This window comes from Heptranchias perlo, chromosome 19, assembly GCF_035084215.1.
Source record: "Heptranchias perlo isolate sHepPer1 chromosome 19, sHepPer1.hap1, whole genome shotgun sequence".
Lineage (NCBI taxonomy): Eukaryota > Metazoa > Chordata > Chondrichthyes > Hexanchiformes > Hexanchidae > Heptranchias > Heptranchias perlo.
The window spans coordinates 8,701,783-8,716,535 of NC_090343.1; the positions used below are offsets into that span (position 1 = coordinate 8,701,783).

Consider the following 14,753-nt stretch of genomic DNA (forward strand, 5'->3'; position numbering starts at 1 on the left):
GACTTAGATGAAGGGACCAAGTGTAATGTATCTAAGTTTGCTGATGATACAAAGCTAGGTGGGAAAGTAAGCTAGTGAGGAGGACACAAAGGGTCAGCCGGGGGTTATAGACAGGTTAAGTGAATGGGCAAGACGGTGACAGTTAAGAGTATAATGTGGGAAATGTGAGGTTATTCACTTTGGCATGAAGAATAGAACAGAATATTTTTTAAATAGTGAGAAACTATTAAATGTTGGTGTTCAGAGAGATCTGGGTGTCCTCGTATAAGAAATACAGAAAATTAGCATGCAGGTACGGCAAGCAATTAGGAAGGCAGAATGGCATGTTGGCCTTTATTGCAAGGGGGTTGGAGTACAAGAGTAAGGAAGTCTTGCTACAATTGTACAGGGCTTTAGTGAGACCGCACCTGGAGTACTGTGTACAGTTTTGGTCAGGATATGCTCGCCTTGGAGGCGGTCTGACTAAGGTTCACTAGATTGATTCCTGTGATGAGAGGGTTGTCCTATGAGGAGAGATTGAGTAGAATGGGCCTATACTGTCTGGAGTTTAGAAGAATGAGAGGTGATCTCACTGAAACATATAAGGTTCTGAGGGGGCTCGACAGGGTAGATCCTGAGTAGCTGTTTCACCCGGCTGGAGAGCCTGTAACTAGGGGACATGGTCTCAGGATAAGGGGTTAGCCATTTAAGACTGAGATGAGGAGGAATTTCTTCACTCAGAGGGTTGTGAATCTTTGGAATTCTGTGCCCCAGAGGGCTGTGGATGCTGAGTAGATTGAAGGCTGAAATAGATAGATTTTTGGTCTCTAGGGGAATCAAGGAATATGGGGATCGGCAGGAAAGTGGAGTTGAGGTCGAAGATCAGCCATGATCTTATTGAATGGCGGAGCAGGCTCGAGGGGCCGTATGGCCTACTCCTGCTCCTATTTCTTATGTTCCTGGTTTTCTCATTTAGTTTTTTGATATCCCTTACACTTTCTACAACAGTGTTATTGGGGTAAATTTTAACCCTCCAAGAACGGATGGGTTGGGGGCGGGTGGGGAGTAAAAATGCTCCATTTTCAGAGCGAGACGGCATTCCGGCTCCAACAGGCCTACTTCTGGGTTTAACCCAGGCAGGTTTGTCTGTGTGTGGAGAGCAGACACCAGGAAGTCCCGCTCCCACACAAGTGCAGCGGGCCGATACTTAACGATACTTAAAAGGGCAGTGTACTCCATTGAGATACTTGAGGTACTTAATATTTTGTGTGTTGGAATAATAAAATTAATTTAACTCTACCTATTCGGGTTTCCCATTGCTTCCCATTCACATCAGGTGAAAGCAGGCAGGAAGGGCCGGATCCATGAGGTGAGGGCCTATATTGCACTGCTTGAGGAGCAGGAGTGCTTCGTCCAGGACCAACATGCTCACCTGGCTGACAGGCCCTTCCCGATCTCTTTCCCTCACCACCACCACCTCCCCCCCCCCCCCCCCAAACGATGGACCCCACCTACCCCGGACTCTTCACCCGATCTTCTTCTCAGCACCCCCCTCTTTCCAGGCTCTCAGTTAAAATTTACCCCATTATCTCTCCTTACTTTTCTCCTCTCCTATTTTTCTCAAAATGTTTTTCTGCTTGTGTTCCAACAGCTTTTAGACCTGCTGTCCCTCTCTAATCTCAGATCTGGACTTTCTCAAACACCCCAACACACTAGTTTAAATCCTCCACCTCTAGTCTCTTTAACTTCTCCACATGGACGTTGGTGCTGTTTTGGTTGAGGTGAAGGCCTAATCTTCAGTATAGCTTTCCTTCGTTCCAGAACTCACTCCAGTGCCCTAACAGTATGAACCCTTCCCTCCTGAAGCCGATCTTTGACCTTCTTAATTTTCCTCTCCTTAACCTGTTAAGCGCGCCGAACAGGAATCAATCTGAAGATTATTGTCCTTCAGGTCTTGTTTTTCAACTTAGTGCCTAACTCGTTAAACTCCCTCTGCAAAACCTCGTGTATTTCTATCCATGTCATTAGTTCTAACATGGTCCATGACTTTTGGCTGCTTTCCCTACCTTTGCAGGAGTATTTCCACATGGGGTATAGTTCCACATGGGGTATAGTTCCACGTGATGTCCTTCACTGTGGCTGTAGGGAGGCAACATATCATTTGGGACTCTGGTCACGACTACAAGAAAAGACTTTCTATATCCCCCAACTATTGAATGTCCCACTACCACCACCACCACCACCACTCTCCTCCTCTTGCAGCCTACCTGCCTCTCACCCCCTCAGTAGTTCATTGCTCCACAGGGCCACAGTGTTGCTCAGGACCACCCTACCCTTGTCTAACTGCACCTCAAGGCTGAACTCCACACTCTTTTGGCCTTTCACACTCTGCTGGTTTCTCGCAGTTCGAGACAGATCTCTTTGTCACTCAGCTCAAATTTATACACACCCCAGAAGTCCCAGACGTTTTTGCTGGGACAGCAGAAATGATGCTAAAATTGACCTCAGCGCCCCTAAGTTTTGTTCCCGGGGTGGGGCGGGTTTCTGATCCTGGCCTCTGCAGTAAAGTGCAGGTGTGGACCATCGGGTGAAGACTGGGAAAGGCTGTTACCGCCCCCCTTCCCCCCCCCCCCCCCCCCCCAATCTCATAGTCTGCTGATGCTTGCTGACTAGACTCGCAACTCTGGAGCGATTACTTGGATGAATTATTGGAGATAGCCAAATGCCCATGGAGCTTTACCCCAGCAAAGTGTCAATGCCTTCAAGAGGAGTCGATGAGGGTTGAACAAAATGAAAGTGCTAGTTATGTAGCGAAAGATTACTTTTCACTGTTGCTGGACAAAATGACCAGCCATAAAAGACTTAACTTCTTGCGGTTACATTTCGCTTTGAGGTTGACTAAGTGGCAAGAAGTTTTTACGGGGACTTGGATGAAGCAAAGTGGTGTACTTTACCCAGGGGGCGAAATACTTTGTTTCCTTTCAGTCTCTCTGCTGCTACTGTAAAAGGGTGCGGTGGTGTAGTGGTTATGTTACTGGACGAGTAATCTGGACTAATAATTGAATGCGAGTTCAAATCCCGCCGTAGCAAAGCTGGTATCAGTAAAAGTGATCCTTGTTGTAAAAACCCAACTGGTTCTCTAATGTCGTCCTAGAGTCATAGAATGAAACAGTACAGAAGGAGGCCATTCGGCCCATAGTGCCTATGCCAGCTCTTTGAAAGAGCTATCCAATTAGTCCCATTCTCCTGCCCTTTCCCCATAGCCCTGCAATTTTTTTCCCCTTCAAGTATTTGTCCAATTCCCTTGTAACAGTTATTATTGAATGTACTTCCGCCACCCTTTCAGGCAGCGCATTCCAGATCATAACTTGCTGCGTACAAAAATAAAATTCTCCTCATCTCGCCTCTGGTTCTTTTACCAATTACCTTAAATCTGTGTCCTCTGCTTACTTGACCCCCCTGCCACTTGAAACAGATTCTCCTTATTTACTCTATCAAAACCCTTCATGATTTTGAACACCGCTATCAAATCTCCCACTTAACCTTCTCTGCTCGAAGGAGAACAACACCAGCTTTTCTCGTCTCTCCACATAACCAGCCTTTCATCGCTGGAACCGTTCTAGTAAACCTCCTCTGCACCCTGTCCAAGGCCTTGGCATCCTTCCTAAAGCGTTGTGCCCAGAATTGGACACAATACTCCACCTGGGGCCTAACCAGTGTTTTATAAAGGTTTCGTGTAACTTCCTTGCTTTTGTACTCTGTGCCCCTATTTATAAAGCCAAGGACTCCATGTGCTCTTTAACAGCCTGCTCAACTTGTTATGACGCCTTCAAAGATTTGTGCACGTACACCCCCAGGTCTCTCTGCTCCTGCACACCTGTTAAAAGTGTACCATTCAATTTATACCTTGCCTGGTCTGGGCCTATATGTGACCCCAGTCCCGCACCAACGTGGTTGACTCTTAACTGTCCTTTGAAATAGCCTCAAACAACACTGGCTGCAGCAGTTTAAGAGGACGGCCCACCACCACCTTCTCAGGGAAACTCGATATGGGCAATAAATGTGGTCTTGTCAGCGATGCCCACATCCCAGGAATGAATTTTTTTTTAAAAATAACTTTTGTTAAGAGGGAGCTATAGATTTATGTTAATGGAGGCAGTGCTTATCCTTCGAAGAAGTGAGTTAGAGGGTTTGACTTTGAGCGTGTGAAAATAAGAACATAAGAAATAGGAGCAGGAGTAGGCCACATGGCCCCTCGAGCCTGCTTCGCCTTTTAATAGCAGTCCGTGCCCGCATGCAGCAAGACCTGGACAACATCCAGGCTTGGGCTGATAAGTGGCAAGTAACATTGGCGCCAGACAATTGCCAAGCAATGACCATCTCCAACAAGAGAGAGTCTAACCACCTCCCCTTGACATTCAACGGCATTACCATTGCCGAATCCCCCACAATCAACATCCTGGGGGCCACCATTGACCAGAAATTTAACTGGACCAGCCACATAAATACTGTGGCTACAAGAGCAGGTCAGAGGCTGGGTATTCTGCGGCGAGTGACTCACCTCCTGACTCCCCAAAGCCTTTCCACCTTCTACAAGGCACAAGTCAGGAGTGTGATGGAATACTCTCCACTTGCCTGGATGAGTGCAGCTCCAACAACACTCAAGAAGCTTGACACCATCCAGGACAAAGCAGCCCACTTGATTGGCACCCCATCCATCACCCTAAACATTCGCTCCCTTCACCACCGGCGCACTGTGGCTGCAGTGTGTACCGTCCACAGGATGCACTGCAGCAACTCACCAAGGTTTCTTCGACAGCAACTCCTAAACCCGCAACCTCTACCACCTAGAAGGACAAGGGCAGCAGGCACATGGGAACAACACCACCTGCACGTTCCCCTCCAAGACCCGACTTGGAAATATATCGCCGTTCCTTCATCGTCGCTGGGTCAAAATCCTGGAACTCCCTTCCTAACAGCACTGTGGGAGAACCTTCACCACATGGACTGCAGTGGTTCAAGAAGGCGGCTCATCACCACCTTCTCCAGGGCAATTAGGGATGGGCAATAAATGCTGGCCTCGCCAGCGACGCCCATATCCCATTAATGAATTAATAAAAATAAGATTATGGCTGATCTCCGACCGCAACTCCCCTTTCCTGCCCGATCCCCCATATCCCTTGATTTCCCCTAGAGTCCAAAAATCTATCCATCTCAGCCTTGAATATATTCAGTGTCTGAGCATCAATGGACCTCTGGGGTTGGGAATTCCAAAGATTCACAACCCTCTGAGTGAAGAAATTTCTCCTCATCTCAGTCATGAATGACCGACCCCTCATCCTGAGACCATGCCCACTAGTTCTAGACTCTCCAGCCATGGGAAACAATCTCTCAGCATCTACCCTGTCGAGCCCCCTCAGAATCTTATATGTTTCAATGAGATCAGCTCTCATTCTTCTAAACCCCAGGGAGTATAGGCCCATTCTACTCAATCTCTCTTCATAGGACAACCCTCTCATCCCAGGAATTAATCAACTGAACCTTCATTGCACCACCTCCAAGACACGTATATCCTTCCTTAGATAAGGAGACCTCACCTGTCAATACTCCAGGTGAGGTCTCACTAAAGCCCTATATAACTGTAGTAAGACTTCCTTACTCTTGTACTCCAACCCCCTTGCAGTAAAGGCCAAGATGCCATTTGCTTTCCTAATTGCTTGCTGTACCTGCATACTAACTTCTTGTGTTTCTTGTACCAGGGCACCCAAGTCTCTCTGATCACCAACATTTAATAGTTTCTCACCATTTAAAAAAATATTCTTCAGTGTGTGTTGCCTCTGGTATGAAATTCTGTCTATTTATAGCGAGACAGACTAGAATGCTGCACCACTGTTAAAGCACATTGGGTTGCATGCAATGCTGACAATTATGCAGCAGCCTGATTGTCTTCATGAGACTGGTGATAGCTGTGTTTATAACTGTTTGTAAGAGAACTTTCTCTAGCAGACTGCCCTCCTTTTGTGGGCAAGTGCTTGAGTCTTGTCCAGCACTATTTGGATCAGTAAGGTTCTCTCTGTTCTGACTCAGCAAGAACTAAAAACAGAGAGTGACAGCAACGGACAACAGGTGCGTAAAGAGAAAAGACAGATTAATATTTTGACTTTAGATCCAGTTCTAGCAGAGCTTCTTTACCCAAAATGTAAAAATAAAGGCTGTTTCAGACATCACCCCGGTGCTCACCTACATTGGCTCTCCATCACTGAATTTTAAAGTTCTCATCCTCGTGTTCAAATACCTTCGTGGCTTCACCTCTCTCTATTTTCTCCTCCTGCTGTTCTACAAACCTCTCAGAACTCTGCGTTCATCTAATTCTGGCCTTTTGTGCATCCCCGATTTCTTTGGCCCCTCCGTTGGCGGCCGTGCCTTCAGCCGTCTAGGTCGTAAGCTCTGGAACTCCCTCCCGCCCCTCTCCTCCTTTAAGACACAATACCTATCTCTCTTTGAGCAAGCGTGTGGTCACCTGTCCACATGTCTCCTCCTTTGGCTTGGTGACAATTGTTTTTTGTCTGATTACGCTTCTGTGAAGCGCCTTGGGACATTTTACTACATTAAAGACGCAATATAATTGCAAGTTGTTAACATTTGGGTACAGACCCTTTGTCAGAACTGGGTCTACACCCAATACATCAACCTCTATTTTTCCATCTCAGATATTGATGGACCTGCTGTGCGTTTCCAACATTTTCTGTTTTTTTATTTCAGATTTCCAGCAGTTGTAATTTTGCTCTTGTTTTCCTTTTATCTGATTCGGCATGCTTTATTTGGTAATGCCTATTTTATGCTGACAATTTCAGTGTCTCACATAGTGAATGGAATCGATCTGTTACCTTTTTTTTTAGATAACCAGCTATGCACCGTTCAGTCTGTTCCCGTCACCTGTGCCGAAGAAACTATTTACACAGGCATTTGAGGTCCAGCAAGACTTCAACCTACTGGTTGACAGAATAAGCCAGGACCACGAATTTCTAACCAAAGCGCTAGCAAGGTAAGATACCTGGGATGAGACGTTTAATGTCACGAAAAAATGTCGGTCGTTATTACTTTGACAATCTGCTGCTTTTGGAACAAGGCGTACTATTTTGGGTTGGGGAGTGTAAATTGGTTCCGTGTGCCCTATGTTTTTTAATTCTCTTTCTGTTTCGCTCCCTCATAAGAACATAGAAAATAGGAGCAGGAGTGGGCCATATGGCCCCTCGAGCCTGCTGCACCTGCTCATGGCTGATCTTCGACCTGAACTCCACTTTCACGCCCTATCTCCATAATCGCTTGATTCCCTTAGTGTCCAAAAGTTTATTGATCTCAGTCTTGAATATACTCAACAACTGAGCATCCACAGCCCTCTGGGGTAGAGAATTCCAAAGATTCACAACCCTCTGAGTGAAGAAATTTCTCCTCATCTCAGTCCTAAATGGCTAACCCTTTATCCTGAGACTATGCCCCCTAGTTCTAGACTCTCCAGCCAGGGGAAACAACCTCTCAGCATCTACCCTGTCAAGCTCTCTCAGAATCTTGTGCGTTTCAATGAGATCACCTCTCTTTCTTCTAAACTCCAGAGAATATAGGCCCATTCTACTCAATCTTTCCTCCTTCTCCTGAAGGCAGTTTTCAGCGTATGTAGGCATCATGGCATTGTTGCAGGTGCAAAACTATCGTGAAGTGCCGGGTAATTCTGAGCAGCCACCCGACCAGCACGTGCCAAACGGCAAAATTTTCTGACCAAACAGCAATTAAGCTCTGAATAACCTGGCTGGGTTTACTTAGTGCAATTAGTCTTTCTGGCCTTAAAGGGACAGGCCAGTTTAAACACCACTCCATTTTATCTGTAGAATAGTACACTGTGCAATAGATGGTGTAATATTCATATCATTATAAAACAGTACATCATGTAAGTGAGCAATATTATGGGAGATCTGCTAGTATTGTTAGAAATAAACATTTTTTTTTAAAATCTGTAAATTCCTTCAGTGTTTTGATGCAAGGGCACTAATGATGCCAGTATATCTCTAAATTGGCCAACAATGGGTCTTCCAGCAAGCTACAGTCTTGAGACCATGGAAGCACATCTCCAAATCACATATAGAATCATAGAAGTTTACAACATGGAAACAGGCCCTTCGGCCCAACATGTCCATGTCGCCCAGTTTATACCACTAAGCTAGTCCCAGTTGCCTGCACTTGGCCCATATCCCTCTATACCCATCTTACCCATGTAACTGTCCAAATGCTTTTTAAAAGACAAAATTGTACCCGCCTCTACTACTGCCTCTGGCAGCTCGTTCCAGACACTCACCACCCTTTGAGTGAAAAAATTGCCCCTCTGGACCCTATTGTATCTCTCCCCTCTCACCTTAAATCTATGTCCCCTCGTTATAGACTCCCCTACCTTTGGGAAAAGATTTTGACTATTGACCTTATCTATGCCCCTCATTATTTTATAGACTTCTATAAGATCACCCCTAAACCTCCTACTCTCCAGGGAAAAAAGTCCCAGTCTATCTAACCTCTCCCTATAAGTCAAACCATCAAGTCCCGGTAGCATCCTAGTAAATCTTTTCTGCACTCTTTCTAGTTTAATAATATCCTTTCTATAATAGGGTGACCAGAACTGTACACAGTATTCCAAGTGTGGCCTTACTAATGTCTTGTACAACTTCAACAAGACATCCCAACTCCTGTATTCAATGTTCTGACCAATGAAACCAAGCAAGCTGAATGCCTTCTTCACCACCCTATCCACCTGTGACTCCACTTTCAAGGAGCTATGAACCTGTACTCCTAGGTGGCCTGAGCTACCCTGCTGGTTCAGCTGTTGAAGACTGTGTTTAATTTAAGTGTCGTGTCGAGGTGCAACACTTGGTCTCGAAACCGCTGGACTCGGGTGGGAGAAATCGTCTGTGGTTCCTGCTCTTGATCGTTATCCGGTGACCTGTGCTGAGGTGATCCTTCCTGAGTTGCGGTGCCCAAAACTGAACGCCACACTCCAGGTGGATTATGGTGTACTGTATCTGTCCTTTTTAAAACTGTGCATCCGCTGGCTTGCCAAGAACAGCATCTTAGCAAATTTGTTAGAATGTGTAGGAAATCAGACCTGTGGATTAAAGTATAAAAATATATCCAAAGAGTTTTGTTGGTGCAGCCTAACTTTTGGCAGAGTATGGTATAAATTCCGTCTTTTCAATTGCAGTGTATTATGACTGTGCACAAGGAACCAAAACGCTTTGTTGCAATCTGTCAAATATGACTTCCCTGATATCTCTTTCAGCACCATAGAAGTGGATGAATTTACAGCTAGTCTATTCAGCATCTACAAGCAGGTGCTTCAAGAAGGTATTGCCCAGGTAGTGGATCTTGTTTTATTTTATGGGGGGGGGGGGGCGGAAATTGATCCTTTTCAAAAGTATCGTTCTGTTTTCACTGGGATTTTTGATGAAAACGTATAACTGAGTGTGTGAACGTCCTCTTGAACTGTGGGAGACTTTCAGCAATGTAGTTGATAGACTCTGACCTCCTATATTTGGGTCGTGCGTGGAGAGGGTTTTGAACTGTACAACACCAGCATCACTGGCCGTATTGGGAACAGTTTAAGTGATGAATTAAGAGTTATCACGCAGAAAGTGTAAAGCATATTAGCTGAAGCGTGATGTTCCCTCGAATGTATTGGTACCATGTTACTCGCAAAAAGTCTATCATTTATATAGCGTCTTTCACATCCCAAAGCGCTTTACAGCCAATGAAGTACAAACGAGTCCTGAAGCTGCTGTGTACTTTTGTTATTGGGATTTTGATTTCCCCCTTTCCCTGCCACCTCCGGATGTACCTTCCGAGGCTGAGGATATGGAATATTCCAACCCTTAGCTGCGATGTCCTGCTATACCACTTGTTGGCCAACCTCATCTCAAGCAGTTAATTTGAGCAGTATGGGAAGGGGTCATTGACGCAGCCTAGACTTTTTTTGTACAGCTCGTTGATACATTGACTCCCCAGGTGCCCTGAGTTCTCCCAAGACCTCACCCGTGTGAGCCATCAATGCGAGTGCCAGCAGGCTGCTCAACTGTGGAGGGCAACACAGCTGAGCCTGATCCTGTCATCTTCCCGGCATATATATGTGTTTTCTCGCTCGTGTTGGCGGATAGCATGAGCACCCACCCCCGGCCAACTGTTTATTTTTCCACCCTTTAGCCCGCGCGGGGGTGGGGTGGGGTGGGGGGTGTGCAGGTGGGGTTGAGACCAATTGTGGCACCCTAATTACTGCCCTGGTTGCGATCACCTGCTTCAGCACAGGCCAGGAACCGAACCTGGGGCCCCCTGGTCTGTATGGCTCAGTTAAGTGTTACACCATTATCCACTTGGCCTTAGAAGGAAACTCTTTTTGGCCTTCCCCCTCTCGTGCCACATAATTTGCTGCTCTCTCTCTAACTTTCTCAATTGGATGCATTATCCTAAACTGAGTGGCTCAGCTGAGATAGGCATAGCTGTATGGGCAGACAAATGCCTAAGCTTGATGATAACGGGGCTTACTAATAACTGTTGTGCTTAGTTCAAATTAGTGCTAGTAGCAGAAACTTCCACGATTGTAAACATCTCTGCATATCTGACATTGCTGCTTCCCCCTATTGTTTATCAGATTTTATTGGACATCATCGCAGTTTTGCCCTTTACAACACTGAGGCTCCAGTGCAGTTTTGTCCACTGGAAATTGCTGACTAGTCACAGTTGCGGCTACGGCGGCAAAGTTTTAGCCACATGCACTCACTTTAGCAGAAAACACCTTGTATACACACGCACACAATACAGGTAAATGCACATCACGTGTATATTTACTCAAGAAACATCTAGCACCATTCAGTAACCAAGGAAGCAAAGCACTCAATCAGAAAAAACTCGGCACGCTCTGATTTCCGTCTTACCATTTTACCAACAAACTCACAAAAAAGGATAAAGTACAACATACATAACGCCATGTGAACGAGCATTTAATCGAGGTATTTGAAATGAGGTAGAGATTTGATCGGGTAGATACAGAGAAACTATTTCCTCTGGTGGGACAATCCAGAACAAGGGGGCATAATCTTAAAATCAGAGCTAGGCCATTTAGGAGTGAAATCAGGAACCACTTTTTCACACAAAGGGTAGTGGAAATCTAGAACTCGCTCTCCTTAAAGGCTGTGGATGCTGGGGGTCAATTGAAATTTTCAAGACTTGGGTCAATAGATTTTTGTGGGATAAGGATATCAAGGAATATGGAACAAAGGCAGATATATGGAATCAAGGTACAGATCAACCATGATCTAATTGAATGGCGGAACAGGCTCGAGGGGCTGAATGGCCTACTGCTGTTGCAATGAGTATTGAGATCACGTGCGCAACAATGGCGTCTATGATTCTTTTTTTTTACCCTGATTAGAAATGCAATTAGCCACATCTGGGTTCCCAATCACAATGGATAACTGCTCTGGCGTGATAGCTATCAATCCACCCTGATAACTTCATGGCACGGCCACCCCCTCTTCATTATGTGGAGACATCATAGTTGAGTCTTGATTTCTGTCAAGGCCCCTCCTTGATTTCTCCGCTGCTTTCAACGTGGCCGACTGTTGCGTCCTGCTGCACTGCCTCTCCTCTGACATCCACCTGTATGCGTTGCCTTTCGCTTGTTTGTAGCTGCGCTTGGACCTTGCTCCTGGAAGACTTCCTGTCGGTTACGTCTCAGCAGGGGGTGGGGGGAACTCACTTGAAAATCTCCATACAATTCACAAACGTTCATGTTAGAAAAAATCCAAAATTTGAATATATAATTCACCCATTCTCTTCTGAAAATGTAGACTCCTTGCTGGGCACTGGGGCCACTCTGGTAACTTTGCCCAAGTGTTCGTTCGGGAGTCTTGAAAAAAGACTGTCAAGATATTTGAGAATGAGGGGCATCATTTCATGTCCTCACCTAATATGCATTTTCTAGGAGGAGTATTTTATTTTTTTTTGCAAAGTAAAAATAAAATGAATAAATTATTCTCCCTGGCAGTTCAGCTGGTTAACACATTTCCTGACTCAGAACATGAAAGACGCTCAATTAATGCAAGTTGTTTTTGTTGTCGAGGCAGTTTAGTTGTAATCCCAGTCTGTTTTGAGTTAGCCGATTTAACCAGCAGTAAGGGCGCTGGAAACATAGAAAACAGGAGCAGGAGTAGGCCATTCGGCCCTTCGAGCCTGCTCCGCCATTCAATATGATCATGGCTAATCCTCCATCTCAATACCATATTCCCGCTCTCTACCCTTGATGCCTTTTGCGTCTAGAAATCTATCTAGCTCCTTAAATATATTCAGTGACTTGGCCTCCACAGCCTTCTGTGGTAGAGAATTCCACAGGTTCACCACCCTCCGAGTGAAGAAATTTCTCCTCATCTCAATCCTAAATGTCCTACCCCGTATCCTGAGACTGTGACCCCTCGTTCTGGACCCCCCCAGCCAGGGGAAACATCCTCCCTGCATCTAGTCTGTCTAGCCCTGTCAGGGGTTTATATGTTTCATTGAGTGCTACAAGGGTGTCAGCTGTGGCTCAGTGTTAGCCCATTGCCTCTGAGTCAGAAGGTTTTGGGTTCAAGTACCACTCCAAAGACTTGAACACAAGATCTGGGCTGACACTTCCCCAGTGCTGCACTGAGGGAGTGCTGCACTGTGAAAGGAGCCTTCTTTCGGATGAGAAGTTAAACCGAGGCCCCATCTGCCCTCTCGGGTGGATGTAAAAGATCCCATGGCACTATTTCAAAGAAGAGCAGGGGAGTTCTGTCCGGTGTCCTGGCCAATACTTATCCCTCAACCAACAACATTAAAATTCAGATTATCCAGTCATTATCACATGGCTGTTTGTGGGACCTTGCTGTGCGCAAATTGGCTGCCGCATTTCCCTACATTACAACAGTGACTACACTTCATATGTACTTCATTGACTGTAAAGCACTTTGGGTCATGAAAGGCGCTATATAAATGCAAGTCTTTCTTTATAATTATCCTAAATCCCTCTGCATTAGAGAACGGGCAGTTTCTGCTCCTGATCGCAACCCAGTAACCTCTGCAGGAAGGGAGTGGAGAAAATTGCTGAGGTCATGGGGGACAGAATTGCATCATATTATTAAAGGGTCGGACACTTTGTTAAAATCTATACGTGGGGAAGTCAATAGAGGAAGCATTCTGTGTTGAAACTGCTCCATCTCTTGCCCTTGTTCTTTAAATCAACTAAAGATGCATTTATTTTTTCTCTCTTTCCTTGTTCAGCCTATTACTTTAGGTATAAACCGATCTGACTACATGTTTGACAACAGACATGATCACATCATTTCCCTGAAACAAATAGAGATTAACACCATTGCTGCTGGTTACGCGGGGTTGGCTGCCCGAATCCCAGATGTGCATCGGTAAGAGCTGAACTAGAGGTTTTGGCAGCGAAATTAAAATTGACCTTTGATGTGTACAGACACGAATAGCCTCTGGCAATCTAGGGTGGGAGGAGGCTCGTGTGGAGCATAAACACCAGCATGGACCAGTTGGGCTGAATGGCCTGTTTCTGAGCTGTACATTTTATGTCATCTCACCTATATTATTAGAGTTGCCTCTCCAGTGGCTCAGATGTAATGTCTCGGAGTCTGAGCTGTGCAGACCAGAATGAAGCCAGGATCGATTCCCCGTCTATCCTGTGTCTGCCTCAGTGGTCTTGGATTGCAGGAAGTAAACTTGGGTTCCTGCCCCTGACCGTTTCTCAGCAGCAACCCGTACTGGACACACGCGTGTGGCTGTCACCGGGCTCGGCTGTGATGTCTTCTGCCATCTGATAGTCGGCCAGCACTCGCTGAATATTTGGCAAAATAGTCTTATTTCTTCCTTCTAATTGTTTCCCCCTCTCCTGAAGGCACTGCGTCTTATAGAATCATACAGCACAGGAGGCCGCCGTTCGGCCCGTCCTGCCTGTGCCGGCTCTTTGGAAGAGCTATCCAATTAGTCCCATTCCCTTGCTCTTTCCCCTCAATTTGTGCGATTACGGTTACAAAGGTAGTGGGAGTCCTCCGGTACCCCGCCCGTACCGCTTTGGATACTGTTGGAGGAGATGGCTTATCAGGGGAAAGCAGCAAGAGCCAAGTTCGTGGCACCATGGGTGGCTCTGCTGCACAGGAGGGGAGGAATAAGAGTGGCAGGGCCATATTGATAGGGGATTCAATTGTAAGGGGAACAGATAGATGTTCCTGCGGCCACAAACGTGACTCCAGGATGGTTTGTTGCCTCCCTGGTGCTAGGGTCAAGGATGTCACGGAGTGGCTGCAGGGCATTCTGGAGGGGGAGGGTGAACAGCCAGTAGTCATGGTCCATATCGTACCAATGACATAAGTTTAAAAAAAAAAGGGATGAGTTCCTGCAAGGTGAATTTAAGGAGTTAGGAGATAAATTTAAAAAGCAGGACCTCAAAGGTAGTGATCTCAGGATTACTACCAGTGCCACATGCTAGTGAGTATAGGAACAGGAGAATAGACCGGATGAATGCGTGGCTGCAGGGATGGTGTAGGAGGGAGGGATTTAGATTCCTGGGACATTGGGACCGGTTCTGGGGAAGGTGGGACCTGTACAAACAGGACGGGTTACACCCGAGCAGGACTGGGACCAATGTCCTCGCGGGGGTGTTTGCTAGTGCTGTTGGGGAAGGTTTAAACTAGAATGGCAAGGGGATGGCA

The 14,753-nt window shown here is 46.1% G+C and overlaps 1 protein-coding gene across 1 annotated transcript in view; it reads left to right on the plus strand.

The window, feature by feature from the left end:
• gss (glutathione synthetase) overlaps positions 1-14,753 on the plus strand; it is a 76,768-nt gene that overhangs the window by 20,877 nt on the left and 41,138 nt on the right. The window contains exons 3-5 of the mRNA XM_068000253.1: positions 6,879-7,024; positions 9,302-9,377; positions 13,309-13,448. Of these exons, the coding sequence (XP_067856354.1) occupies positions 6,879-7,024; positions 9,302-9,377; positions 13,309-13,448 (362 nt within the window). The remainder of the gene's footprint in view (positions 1-6,878; positions 7,025-9,301; positions 9,378-13,308; positions 13,449-14,753) is intronic.